This window comes from Hemitrygon akajei, chromosome 7 (assembly GCF_048418815.1).
Source record: "Hemitrygon akajei chromosome 7, sHemAka1.3, whole genome shotgun sequence".
NCBI lineage: Eukaryota > Metazoa > Chordata > Chondrichthyes > Myliobatiformes > Dasyatidae > Hemitrygon > Hemitrygon akajei.
The window spans coordinates 60251719-60267055 of record NC_133130.1 but is presented as its reverse complement, the minus strand read 5'-3'; the positions used below and the strand labels follow the sequence as shown (position 1 = coordinate 60267055).

Sequence of the window (15337 nt, the reverse complement as noted above, 5' to 3'; positions counted from 1 at the left end):
ATGTAATTGACAGGGTACAGAGAAAACAGTTGTAGGGAATTGTTCTTTTTTAGACTTGAGGAAGTTAGACGGTAATGGTCCTTTGAAGTTGGAATGGACACTATTGTTTTTCTTGGGAAAAAAATGATTTTGGTTCGGGTACACGAGAGCAATTTCAAGACATTTAAATTAAACAGAATATGAAACTAAAATGAACAGCTGAAGAGGGTGAAGGGCCTCGGTTTGAAATGTCCTCCAGCATCTTTTGTGCGTGTAGCTGAAGATGATTTTGGCTGATGTTAGGATAAGATCACCTAATGGAATAGACAGATATTTTGCAGTTGCAAAGTGATACATGTTGATGTGAAGAATGAGATGAGCTGATATGAAGTAAAATGTACAAATCTTAAGGAGCAGCAGGATATATGAACACATTTTTTTTTAAAGTGGCAAGACAGGTTGAGAAACTGCAATAAAAGTATTTAGGATTAAGGACCTCCTTCTGTACAAAAGAGAGGAAATTATGATAAACTGGATCTTGATTTAGCCAAACTACAGTATTTTTGACACTGTACTTTGGGAAAGTCTTAGCAATGGTGCAGAAGAAAACCATCAGAATCATTCAAAGAATAGGGGAAAGCTTAGAGGAAGAGATGGTTTTAAAAAGATAGATTAGATGAGTTCAAAATAATGAGGAATTTAGACAGACATTTTCTACTGATTTAAGTGCCGTAACTCTTTACACCCAGATTTAAGATTACAGGCAAAAGAAGCAATGATTATTACAGTCATGATTTATGAAAGAGAAATGGAAAAAGCTACACAGAACCTGAAAGAAATTGAACCTTAAAGAATTTGCACAGGAATGGTGAAGCGTGGGATTAGCTACATTGCCCTTGAAGAGAACCAGCAGAGTCCCTAGAGCCTGAATAGCCTCCTTCTGTGCTGTTACTACTCTAAATTTTTTGAGCTTGCAGTTCAGTTAGAACAATACGTCAGGGAGATTAGGAGGCCAAGGCTATTTAGTGAACCTCAGTAATGTTGCATGCCAGTGAGAATCAGTACCTTTCTATAGCTCAACAACAAAAAGCTTTTGTCAACTATGACAAACTGTAATATGGGAATGGAAATGATTGCCCAGAACACAACTGTTCTCCATAATTATATCTATGCTTCAGTGATTAATATTGCAGTGCTGCAATAAAACCGGAACCAGGCCTCAAACTAACAATATCAAGTTTCTTCTTTGATCTCCATTTCCACTGAGACTCATACCCCTTAGCACTATGCTGGCACATTTTCCGAAGTGCAAGATGACACTGATGATTGCTACACTTCTTGGACAAGTTGTAAATATGGAACAGACCAACAGGAAACACAGTGAAAGAGGTACCATTTAACCTGGTTTACTGTAGTTCTGATTTGTCATTCCATTTGAGATTCTGAAAACACAGTGCCAGCTCATATTTTATCAAATCCTTCAAAAATGTTTGATAGATTTTGGCCATGACCTCCACACCATGCGTCTTGCACTGCCATCTTCTTAGAAGGCTGCATCAATGTGCCAAAGAAAATGAAAATCCTTCTACACATTTTATATAAATATACATTCATTTCACACCCAGAGGGTGATGAGGCATCACCAGGCAGATTCTGTTATGTTGCTTCTATGTGGGTTGCAACATCAGTCATCACATGGTCATCATCTTCCTGCACTCAACCCTTACTCTTTAATGAAGGTATATGCAAATATGAACAATTCTGAATGTCTTATAAAGTTAATAACTTTGAGGCTATAATTAAGCAATTGTTCTTAGCTTGCAATGTATTTACTCCCCTACCTCTATTTAATTGTGTGAAACCTGAGCTTCACCAAGAATACATAGAAAATTAGTAACAACCATTTCATCGAGCAAGATTAGCTGCTTACGCAAATATGTTCATTTTCCTGATAAAAGCAGAATTGACTTTTACCAGCAATAGCTAGAGGAGCATTGAGTTGTAGTAAACCAGACTGTTTAACAATCTTTTTCAAATGCACATTGTGTTTCACAAACTAATAAATTTCATGACATCACTGCAAATATCACTCAATTTTCTCTTAGCATGTCTTGGGATATCTAAACAGGGCATGCAGCAATCATCAGTCAGTGATACCTTACACTTTAAAAATACACCAACATGGTGACAAGGAGCACTTAAGTCATAGGGAACGGAGGTAAAAGATGAATGTACAATACTGCAGGAATTGGCTACAACCTTTCCAAATCTGCAACTGGGAACAAGGATTTTAAGAAAACCAAATGTCATCTTGCACTTTCAACACAGGTCTGCACGGGCAGCTTTCTCTTGACAGAGTTTTCAGGGCAACGAGGGTAAGCACAACAAATTAGGAGAAAATGTAATACCTCAGACACATACAGCACCTCAGCTGGAAGCAGAAATGGCAGGAATCCATGGCTATTATTTATACAAATGCACTAAAATGAAGTTTTTTTTTGTGGGAAGACTGAGATTCCACATTATAAATGATGCCAACATGATGCTGTCTCAGGAGCTCAGGTCCTTAAGGAGAGCTACAGAATTTATTGACGTGGAATGAATAGATGCTCTTTTGTTGTGGAAGTAGCAGAGAAGGTCAAAGAAAAAAAACTAGCAAGATGACTTAGTTGGACAGTCCAAAAGCATGTGTATACTTTCCAAGCTCGTTGCTCTTGAAAACTCAAGATGCCCCATATCAAGACATGAAGGTTAATGGATGAGAGATTTTAAAATTAAATTTCAGACAGGTAAAGAGTATAGGGTAAATAATAGGTACCTGTGTGGTTATTCTCTGTGAACCAATCAAGGACTATAACTTGGGCAAATTCTTAGAACACTGTGGGGTTATTTGACTGTCATTTACAAGATGAGGCAATCCAGGCCAATTTATTACAAATAAGAATCTCGCTTGCATCATCAGTGGAACCATCAACAAGTATTGACAAGAAGCAAATAATATGACCTTCCAACTGTGAATGCCACAAAGCAAGGGAACCTTGTGATTTTGGTAAAGGTTCTGAAGAGACTCCACATGCAGAATATCTAACATAAAAAGGAACAGATTTTTTATTTAGAAGCACATGTTCTACTTGGTTTTCAAGATAAACAAGAATTACAGCCACTGAAAGTCAACATCTAGTCTGTCGTAAAGGGAAAGACTTTTGGAAGTGCTTCAGAATTGTGGTTTTCTTTCAAAATATTACTGTTTCTGCTCAATTTAGCTGTCCGTCCAATACCAAAAGCTAAAACATTCAAGACTAGGAAAGCACTTTGTATAGTTGGGCAACAAGTGAACATTGGAATTATTCAGAATTATAGTCTTTTTTAGATAGGTGATTTTAGCTTTCAGTGAATCAAAGGTGCATGAGTTGAGACAAAGAATGAATTTCCCCGCTATCACAGAAGACCAAGAATCAATTTCCCTGCTATCACAGAAGACAAAGAATGAATTTCCCCGCTATCACTGAAGAGTGATGCCCTTACACAGACGACAACCTAGAAGAACGAACAGCTGGCTCTGCCATTTGTCAGCAGCAAATGCCTATATCCCAATTCCAATCCTGGAAATTACCATCTAAATTATTTCAGCATATTATCACTGATTATTGCCAAAATGGGGGTGGAGGGTGGGAATAGTTTAGCCTCGATAGGTTAGAAATTAAACAGTGGGAAGCTCCAAGAACTCAGAAAACAATTGACAAGTTCTGATATACCGTACATCTGTCACCCAGACCATACCAGAACACTGTGTCTGATAACAGTCCTGGTTACATTCAACAAAGTAGACAATTTCTTAAGTCAAATGATACTCAGCATATTTTCATCTCACCTTACTGGTTGGAATTGATCACAACAGCTAAAAGAACAGTGATAATACTTAGAGAACTGATAACAATCTACATGGTTGTTAAGTCCATAGGTCCATGTTGAATTGCACGTCAACAAGCTTTTTGATTGAACAAACTCATGTTTTACCACAGACTCACACTAATAGGACACTTGATATGCAAGACACTTTGGTTGCCCAGATTAGAAAGAAATGTTACAATACTTAAGTAATTTGAGGGGATTTCATTTTAAAGGCCCCAACCAAGAAAGAGCTCAGAAAAGTTAGAATATTTGGTGACAATGAAGTCAGAAGACTGTTCAGACAACCTCACGAACAGCAATGCAGGGGGTTTGTTAGAATTTGTGGTACCAGAGGCTACGAATTAAAATTCAAGCATGGTGGACAGGAAATGCATACAGATAATATAAAAGTTGCCATGGCATACCAGATATAAAGATTGAATGTCACATGTAGAGACATATATCAATTACAAGGATGAGGTTAAGGCAGAATAACAGTGAGCTGAGTCAGGAAGATACATCACCTAAGCAAAAGGAGGTCCCTGAAACTAGAGTATTTTCAATATTTCAAAGAGTGGTCCAGTCAAAATAGTAGCTTTGAGTGCAAGTCCAATCCTTATATTTAACTTGAAAATTCAAGTCATTTAGGCATATTTATTTTTTCTTTTTAACAAGTGAAATCAATGTATGTATGCCTCTTTAAGAATACGACTGAAATAATATGAGATCACTGCTACAATATCTTTGACTTATCTCATGTTTTTGAATGAACTATAATGAATATTTCAGCTATAATGAATATAAATAAACTTTTCTAGCCTTGTTAACCAAACCTAAGTTATAAATCATAAAACAACAAACAACAAAAAACTTGTTTACCCATAGACCATGAATCATTTACTTTATGATGCACTCCAATGCAGTTATTTAATCTTTGGAACAAAAATCATGGCTAATTCCTTTCTACAACTATTGTAACCAAACAATACTGAAGATTTTTTTTATCCTTTCCCACACCTCTATTATTCAAGTTTGGATTGCTGCCCATTTTTAACAAAAGTGAATCATGAATTATTTATACTTGAATCCTTATAATTGTAACACAGAATCTGCTATCGGCAGTGATGAATTTTCTGACAGGTTAACAAGACATGTTGACTTGAAAACTTTCATTTTCATTTAACATGTTAGGTTTTTGCTTTTTTTCCTGCAAGTTATCAAAGGAAACTACTGATCATTAAATAGAAAATAAGATCATGAATACATGATATAGGTGAAAACGCTTCAACTAAATATTGAATTATAGACAATGATTTAGATTAATAAAGCAGGTGGGAAAAAGTAGCAGTTAAATGGGAATGAAAGCATAGGTTAGTAAAACAGGTACATTTATTCTCATCCTGACTGGGTTGGATGTCATAATCCAGATCGGGCCCTTTCATTACCGGCTCGTCTGTTCTGAAAGTTTTTGTAGGTTTGGTAGTTTTGAGAGCGGTAACTAACCCGTGGAGACTCCTGGTCTGATGGTAAGCCATTGTGAGAGATGTGCTCTCCTTCTCTGGTCCCGTCCCTGGGGAAAAAAAAGGATGACAAATTAAATATTACAGAAAAACAGAACTGCGTCTACTAAATTGATTTTTCTTCTTTCAACCTCTTCATACTAAGACATGGAAACCTGAGCAGGAGCTCACTGCGTATCTAATTTCTATCTGATATTAAATGTTAATACTTTGTTGAAAAAGTCAGTTTTATAAGAGATAAAAAAGTGTATCTTCTTCAATTTGCTATGCTTTATAAACTATTTTCAGTGTACTAAAACGCAATCCTAGGTTGTTTCATAAATAGTTGGAAATAAAGGTCAAGGCATTATGATGGCTAGACAATATTTTGATCTCACTCTTGCTGCTTGAGGAATTTATATCCTCATGACCTCACCCCACCTGCTAATCCCACCATTGATATTCCCAATGACTAGTCCTCCCCCAACAGTAATTGTTTGTATTTATACAGTGCAAAGCCTCAATACCTAAATGTGATCACCCTCTCATTTCTCTCTAACAATAACCTTTAACAGCAGGCAATCCATGGCACAGGGCAGCCACCTGTTCCTCAACCTGTCAGGTTGCTGTATGACAACGTTTCAATCCATCACTGGCCAACTTTGTTCCCTTCCCACAATATCAAGGCTAAGGTTTCATGCAATATTAGCCTGGATATGAATCTGAGCTTGAATGGTGTGACATTCAGAGAACATTTATTGAAATACACTCTTATAAGGAAAATGTGACAAAGCCTTGACAAGGAAACCATACTTCCATGCTTCCCGAATAATAAAACAAAACCATTTTCATGATTGACTTGTCTGATTTTGTACATATATTAAATATATTAATCTATGTAGCATTATCATGTTGTGTATTGTATAGCCTACATTATAAGGGACTACTTTATGTTGTACAGTAGTAACACGTCAATGCTTGTGCTATTGGGCATGTTATTGATCTATATAAATGTGCCAAGTTCGGACCGTATCAGTAAAGAACCATGAAAACTTAGTTCCCGCTTCCAACGTTTTTATTAATAACATGGTTGTGTAAACAGGCCACATACACAAAAAAATTGGCGACAAAGTTAACATAACAAAGATGGTGATGATTGGAACCATTACATCATTTGATAGCATTGAAACTGGGTAACTTACATTAAAAGAGTGCAGTTATATTGTGATGGTAATAGTGTTAATGATGAAAAGAAAGCCAGCGTCTTACTCAGTGTTATGGGAGCAAAAACATACAGGCTGCTACGGAGCTTGTTAACCCCTGAAAAGCCAGCTGACAAAATGTTCAAGCAAATAGTAGACACTCTCCAACAGCATTTAAACCCCAAACCACTGGTCATTGCTGAAAGATTTAAATTCCACAAACTGAATCAGAGCAAAACTGAAAGCATTTCTGAATATTGTGCTGAATTGCACATATTATCAGAACATTGTCAATTTGGAGCTGGTCTATCGGACACATTGACGGACAGATTAGTATGTGGCATGCACTGTGAAACCACACAGAAGGAGCTCCTGTGTGAAAAAGACCTTACATTAGAGAAGGCGCTGAACACTGCAATATTGTTGGAAATAGTAGCACGGGGTGCTTCAGAGATACAACAAAAATCTCTGGAATATGCTACAAATAAAATGTCACTGAACAGAAATGTAGGAAAGAAATGTTACTGTTGTGGGAACATGTCACATGACCCTAATGACAGCTGGTTTAAAGACAAAGATTGCAGAAATTATGCCAAACAGGGCCACGTTGGCAGAGTATGCAAAGCTAGTAAACATCAGAAAAAGGACAAAATACAGAGAAACATGAAACCCCGATCAACAATGCATCCAAGAAATACCTGACAATAAATACACACAAAGGACTTTACTTGGTGTTTGGGATAGCATCAGTTCCTGCAATCTGGTAAAGGGCAATGGACCAGGTCCTGCAGGGGATTCCAGGGACTCAGTGTTACCTGGATGACATCACTGTCACCTGCAAAGATGACGACGAACATCTTTCTAACCTTGAACAAGTGCGCCCCAGGTTAAGAGAATATGGGCTCAGAGCTAATTGACAGAAATGTGAGTTTTTCAAAAAGGAAATCTCATACTGTGGGCAGGTGATCAACAAGGATGACTTACACACATCTCAAGACAAGATAGAAACAGTGCTTAAGGCACCACCACCTGAAAATGTATCTCAGTTGAGAGCATATTTTGGACTAGTGAATTATTACCACAAGTTCTTGCCTAACCTATCCACAATCCTACACCCACTAAATGCACTATTACAGACAGGGACACAATGGAAGTGGACTGAGAGCTGTGAGAAAGCATTTCAAGAAACTAAAAGACTCATAACTTAAGAAGGGGCGCTCGTGCACTTCGACCCCTCCTTGCCAATCTGACTAGCTTGTGATGCCTCACCCCATGGGATAAGAGTTGTGTTATCACACCAAGTTTCCAGAGGGCTCAGGAAGACCAATACCCTTTGCCTCAAGAACGCTAACTTCAGCTGAACGCAACTACGCACAGATTGACAGAGAGGCCCTAAGCCTTGTGTGGGGAGTCAAGAAAGTCAGTCACTACCTGTATGGCCAAAAGTTTACCCTGTTGACTGACCATCAACCTCTCATGTCAATCTTCAACCCAAGGAAAGGTGTTCCAGTGATAACAGCACAAAGGCTGCAGCGATGGTCTCTTTTCTTAGGAGGTCACTTGTATGACATTGAACACAAGGCAACCAAGCAACGTGGCAAACCAGATGGTTTCTCACGTTTACCACTGCCAACTTCAGAGATAACTACACAAATGGATTCAGTAGAGGTATTTCACTGAACAATAGTTGAACAATTACCAGTGACAAACAGCCTCATTGAAAGAGAAACACGCAATGACCCTATGTTGTCAAAAGTGTATGATATCACGGTAAAGGGATGGCCAGTGCATGGTAACACACTGTTTCCAGCCTTCTCAGCGAGGAAGGAGCAGTTGTCAGTGTGTTGGGGAACACTAATGTATGGTTCGTGAGTTGTGATTCCTCCCAAGCTACGCACCAGAGTGCTGGAGGAACTGCACAAGGGGCACCTGGGTACCGTGAAGATGAAAAGTCTTGCCCATGCCTATGTGCTGTGGCCAGGAATCGATAAACAGATTGAGGACTTGACCAAGAACTGCTCTGGATGTCAAAAGATCCAGAACACACCACAAGCCCCTCTCCATCCATGGGAGTGGCCCTTATCACCATGGCAACAAGGGCACATTGGCTTTGCCGGACCATTCATGGACTCTATCTTTGTAATTGCCGTCGATGCACATTCCAAATGGCCAGAAGTAATCAAAATGAAGACAACCACATCGGAAAAGACCATTACAGTTCTGAGGGCCATGTTCACCAGGAATGGCATACCAGAACAAATCTGCACAGACAATGGACAACAATTTGTCTCTGAATAATTCCAAAGTTTTGTGAAGAACAATGAAATCAAGCACTTTACATCTGCCCCTTACCATCCATCCACCAGTGGCTTGGCAGAAAGATTTGTGCTGATATTCAAGAAAGCCATCAAGGCAATGGACAGTGAAAATCGACCACTGCAACACAAGAGAGATAACGTCCTCCTTACCTATCATAATCCACTACATGCAACCACTAATCAGACTCCAGCGATGATGTTTCTAACAGGAACCTGAGGTCCCGCATGGATCTTCTCAAACCAGATGGACGGCGTGACGTGGAGAACAGACAATTTAAATACTTGAATGCTAAGTTAACACCGAGCTTCAGTGCGGGACAGTCAGTTCTTGCACGTGATTACTGGACTGAAAAGTGGCTGCCAGGTACAATTTATGCCACAGATGGGCCACTGATGTATACAGTGGAGGTGGGAGAGAGTGTATGGAGATGTCATGTGGACCAAATCCTGGATGCTCAGGTGAAAAACACAAGAACACCTTGCCCGGACTCCCCTGACATAGAAGCAAACACTCCTGATGTGACCACATCAGCCTCATTTACAGATAAGCCTGTCATCAGTGTTGAGGACCCACCTGATGTACCTGTGGAGACTCATTCCCCAAAGCAAACGTTTCAGGTCAGACGTTACCCAGGGAGGCACAGAAGACCTCCCCAGAGACTAAATGGGTCTTAGACCAAAAGTGAAAGAAGAAAGCTAAGGCTTATTATAATTTGATATTATTAAGTTACTCTGTTATAATTTGTAAACAAATGGTAGGCATTTGTGTTAAGGATAAACATTTTTGTTTAGCATAATGCCCCAGCAAAATAAAGTTGATACACTATTAAAATAAAAGGGGAGGAGTGTACTATATAGCCTACATTATAATAAGGAACTACTTTATGTTGTAGTAACATGATGTTGCATGCGCTATTAGGCACAAATTGATCTGTATAAATGTGCCAAGTTTGGACCCTACCATTAAAGAAACATGAAAACCTGGTGACCGCCTCCAGTGCTTTTATTAATAACATAGTTGTGTAAACAGGCCACATACACAACAGTTATCATCTCTGAAAAGTTTATCACATAGTTTATTTCTCCAGCTTCAATGAAAAATCAAGTTTTAATACTAAGAAGAATGTGAAATTCCTTTTTTTTAAAAAACTGGCCGAAGAGCTGATATTCTCAAACAATTTTACAGAGTTTTTGTACCAACATCTTTTTTGAAGACTTACCACTGTTGTGGTGATTCAGATTCATCGGATGCCAGTGGAGTTGGTTGTGGTGACGGTTGCCTCTTCCTCTCTTCTTCTTCCTGTTTTCTACGTACTTCAAGCAATTCCAGCTGTACAGATGAAAAAGGTTCAGTTTGTGAAACCTCCCTATCTGAAAAAAGTTTTATCTGTGAAGTCAATTTTCTGTCACTCCTTCAACATCTTTTGATATAGAATATTTAAGCTAGATGAATTAAGAAAGCTCAGATAAAACAAACCTTAATGACAAATTTTCTAAAATTTAACTGACATCAGAAATCTTCAAGGTAGTGTTTAACTTAACGACTATTGCTTTCAGAATAATAAAACAAAACTAATTTTATGACTGACTTAATTGGTTTTGTACATATTAAATACATTAATCTACATACCATTGTTATCATGTCATCTCTAAAAAATGCCTCATTTGCGTAGTGGTTAGCACAATGCTTTACTGTACCAGCAACCCAGGTTCAATTCCTGCCACTGTGCGCAAGGAGTTTGCATGTTCTCCCTATGGGTTTCCTCCGGGTGCTGTGCTCCAGCTTTCTCCCACAGACCAAAGACATACTGGCTGATAAGTTTACTGGTCATTGTAAATTGTCCCGTGATGAGGATAGGGTTAAATCAGGGGTTGCTGGGCTGCGGCCTGAGGCTGCTTCTCAATCAATCAATAAACAAATAAATAAACATTTCCTTTTTGCATTCAGCACTTTACATGCATAAATATGAGATTCAGTCTAGGACAGCAATACGAAACGGCAACAATAAGCTGAATGAGGAACATGGATAATTTCTAATTAACACATTAAAATTTCAGTTATTAATTTTATTGTGGTAGCTATCAAAGGATCTTAAACAAAATCAGAATCAGGTTTATTATCACCAGCATGTGACCCATTTGAAGTCCTAAGAAGTACAACTGATCCAATTGAGAAAAATATACTATTAATCCAAAGCAAATTTAAAAATTGCTTCAATTGGTAATAAAATTGAGGAACCAATACAAATATATTTTTGATGCATTATTAGAACATTTTGTTTCAATATACTATACTTACTGTCGTCAGTCTCTCCAATGCTGAAAATCTTTCATCCCATGTAGCTGCTGATTTCTCAAATGCCTCATGCCTCTTAATCAGTTTCTCCACCTCATCCACACTCTGACCCAGTTCTCGACTAGACAAGTATGGCTCTTGGCCTAGTAGCCAGGCTTCTGCCACACCTGCATCTCTGGCAAACTGATGTACTTCCAAAACTAAATGAAGCAAGGATAAAAAGGAAACCACTAATTCAAGAGAAAATGCAGAGATAAAGCAATAAAGTTCATGGATTTTCACTTAACAGCAATGAAGTACACTAGGAAAATGGATAAAGAATTAAAATACCCATCAATTAGTTGTGAAGTGGAGCATTCCTAGAACTTGTAATAGGAAAATATATGGATATTACATGACAGGCAATATGTTATTTGTTAAAGTATCCACCACATGATGGAACAATTATTAATGGACTTACCTAATCTAAGCCACTCCCATCTGTCTTCCCACTTGTCTATCATCTCTTTCCTCTTATCTGTTAGCTGCAACAATTTTTCTTTAATCTGTTCATGAACAGAGAAATAGAAAAATCACTTATTACTGTTGACCTCTCACTCATTTATATCAAGATTCATATCAAAGGAATTATTTAGAAATTCAGCCAAAAATCTTGGAAGACATCAAACTAAGAAGTTTAGACTCCATTAAATATACAATGAAATCTATGCAAGAATATTCTTAAATTGAAACTATAATTTTCTTTGATTTTCTGGTAGATTGCTATATTGCATCATCGGGGATCATTTCAAACACACAACACACAGTATTCCATTTTCTTTTCAGAACCCCATATGTTCAAAAATAGTGTTTGGAATACAAATATAATATTCTCACACCCCAATAATTGAAGAGAACAGTTACCTACATTTGTTGTTTCTAGTTGCAGTGACTGAATTATTCAAATACAAAATTGACAGCATGCACCAGCTAAAAATGCAACCAGAAAGCCTCACACCAAGGCAGAGAATGCCTTATTGATTAAGGAGTGCTACCTCTTCTGATGCATAATGTTTTCTTGCCAAGAGAGATTTGCCAAGTTCAATGCATGTCGTGAAACTGTCATTTCGAGCATCAATTTCAGCCTTGATGCCTTGGTGGTTGTTCATTAGCAATTCCACTGATGAAACATCCCTGAAAGTAGTTAAGGTAGGCAGGCTATTAGCAACTTGCAGTTACATTGTACTTCATAAGGTCAAAGACTCGAATGTCAAAAATTGCCACAAATACCCTAAGATACGATGAACAATGTCCTAACCACCAGTGCACAAGTTACAAGTTAATTGTTTCTAGTAATTCTCTGTCTTCCTCTTCCCCGACTTAACGCACAAATTTTACCTTGGTTTTTCCTGGGTTTCAATTTGCCGAATAACATCTTCCATCCATAGCATTAGATCACGCACCATGCTAAAGAAGCGGAACTTGTCACCAGTGTCAAAAAGCTTCGCCCTCCGAGCTTCACATGCATCGAGAAGTGTTTTCCATGCCTCCAGAACTTCTGTTTCACGTTTCTGAATGTCATCAGCCTTGTCACCAGCATAAGCAGCTTGGAGGCGGGCAGCATCCTCCTGCAGTTGCCGTACCTTTAACACAATGCCATCAGCCTTTATCATAAACATTTTTCCTCATTATCCTTTTCTTAGTTATCAAACATTAGTACTGTAGTCACTAAATATTAATGCCATGAATTGTGTACTTTTTCCACTGATTACAATTATGACACCTTCATTTACTGTACATTGCATCGTTTAAATAAACATACTGAACAGCTGGTGCTTTGTTATCCACACAAGTAACTTCAATTCTCATCTCTAAGCACCAAAACCTATTATTTCTTGTAAATGAATCTTGAACTTAAAAGATATCAAAATAATATTTGTAGGATAGAGTGCCGTTTGTCGGCTTCTGCTTGCCTTGAAACATTTCCACAGTCAGGACAAGATGTTGAGCGAAGGCCTGCTGATTTCTCACACAAGTTTGAGAGGGCAAATGGAAAAAGGGGGAAAACTGAGGAGACTTGAGTCTACCAATCTTGTTCAATTTTTTTGGTTCCAGTCTCAAAATGAAATTAAATATGTTCTGAAGCATAATACCATTCGGTGTTTTGACTGAAATGCAAGCTGATAGGAGGAAGAGTAATACCCTTTTCAATAAAAAGGCATAATGATTTTGCAATTATTCAGTATTTATGCAGCATTAGCAGAAAGCAGCAATTCTACTGAATAATCATGTTACTGATATTCTGTGCCATCCAACTGACAGGCAAGATAAAAAAATTTAAATAGATCAAAATCTGTTAAATAAAACAAGGCAAACTAAAAATGAATGAAAAGAAGCTAACTTCTTGTAACTAAAACACATCCCAACAATGGACTTCCTTTTAAAAATTACAATGGTTCTGATAAGAATCGCCTTTCTGTCTTGCAGTACCTGTATTGTACAGTTTCAAAAACACTTATGAAAGCATGCAAATTTTGACGATCCAGTAATGGCGAAATAAATGTGAAATTGGAATGTGATCGATAGAATAATCCATTTACAAACCCAAGCTATGTCCATCATTTTATTAATCCCTCTAAGGATGTTCGACATTTTCTACCTGGGTACCAAGAGCCTGAATGTCATGTTCAAATGTTGTATGCATTCTCTGCAACGCTTCCACAGTGTTTTGATCTCGACCAAGTTCTTCTGGGAGCTTCTTGTGCTTGTCTTGAATTCTCCCCAGGATTTCCTTAGCGTCATGATAAAATTTGTGCAGTTCGTAGGAAGCTGCCAAGATTTGTGTTCTGGTGTCAATAAGCTCAAGGAGATCTGCCCAAGCCTCATTGAGTCCATCTTTCCATTCAGCAATTGTGGCAGCATCAGAATGCCCAGAATTGATCAGCTCATCTGCCATATGATTCACACTGTCGACACGCTCCTGACCAATATTACCAGTGTCACGCGCAAATTCACGGAATCTTTCTTGTAGCATCTGAAAAGGAGAGTAAAACTCAGTACCTCTTATAATACAACAGCAATTAGTTGTCTGTGATACTGTATACGAGAAGCCAACATCATACAGTGTTGAGCTGGCCTAGGGCTGAATGGATCAGGACATGCATGATTAAATGTTTGGAACATATGGTCCACTGTTTTCTACAATATTTTGATTAGCAGTGAATTATATGATGCTTTTATGAATTAAAATATGATGAAATACTGTTACATTATATAATGTTCATTAGCAACACATGCCACTATTTGCACAGCAAATTTTAGAACTGAAGCACTACAGAATATTTGCACAAGCTGACTAGCTTGGCAACACAATACTCAATCTTGAAATTACACCATCACATCACAGTCTCAAAGTTCCCCAATTCTTCTATTGAACATCCAAGGTATTTCATGGGAGCAACTTTCAAAGAAAATTTGAAGTAGAGCTACATAACAAAATAATAATGCAGCTAGTCAACAACTTGTGCAACCTGCTCGTTTTTCAGAAGCAACTTAAGGATGTGAGAGAAGAAGATATTCAGAGAAGAAATTCCAGAACTTGTGGTCCAGTTAGCAGAAGATGCTGATCTTCATGGTTGCATGTGTTATACTGCATTCATACATGCAATGACTTATTCATATGGATTCTCAGAAGATGAAATTGGAGAAGCAAAAATAATGCTGAGGCATAAAGGACTGGAGGAGGTCAGAGCTGGGAATGGACTAGGTCAGGGGTGTCAAACTCATTTTAGGTCACGGGCCGGATTGAGCAAAATGCAGCTTCATGCGGGCCGGATCAGTCAGACGTGTGCGAACGCAGCTTTCATTGCCTCCATTTTTTCAGCCTGCTCTCATGTGTCTCAGTCTCTGCTATAACTACAAAGTGTTTCACTTTACAAATTCCGTTTCTTATGAAGACTGCCGAGCAAGACTGCCGAATAAACACTAAAAACCCTGAAAACCTGGTACCTGAATAAACTCAGCATTAGCCATATCATACGCCATAGGCGCTTCGATTACTGGGGCCAGCTTTAATAGTAATTAGATATTATCTCGCGGGCCAAAGATAATTCCACCACGGGCCGGATTTGGCCCGCGGGCCTTGAGTTTGACATATATGGACTAGGTCATAAC

General features: G+C 38.2%; 1 protein-coding gene across 2 annotated transcripts in view; it reads right to left on the bottom strand.

Moving 5' to 3' along the window:
* The window catches only part of sptbn1 (spectrin, beta, non-erythrocytic 1), a 263697-nt gene that overhangs the window by 13732 nt on the left and 234628 nt on the right, over positions 1–15337 (bottom strand). For both annotated transcript variants that reach the window (XM_073050973.1, XM_073050974.1), the window contains 7 exons: positions 13824–14198; positions 12563–12807; positions 12220–12358; positions 11646–11730; positions 11189–11385; positions 10110–10219; positions 5374–5440 (listed from right to left, as the gene is read on the bottom strand). In XM_073050973.1, the coding sequence (XP_072907074.1) occupies positions 5374–5440; positions 10110–10219; positions 11189–11385; positions 11646–11730; positions 12220–12358; positions 12563–12807; positions 13824–14198 (1218 nt within the window). The remainder of the gene's footprint in view (positions 1–5373; positions 5441–10109; positions 10220–11188; positions 11386–11645; positions 11731–12219; positions 12359–12562; positions 12808–13823; positions 14199–15337) is intronic.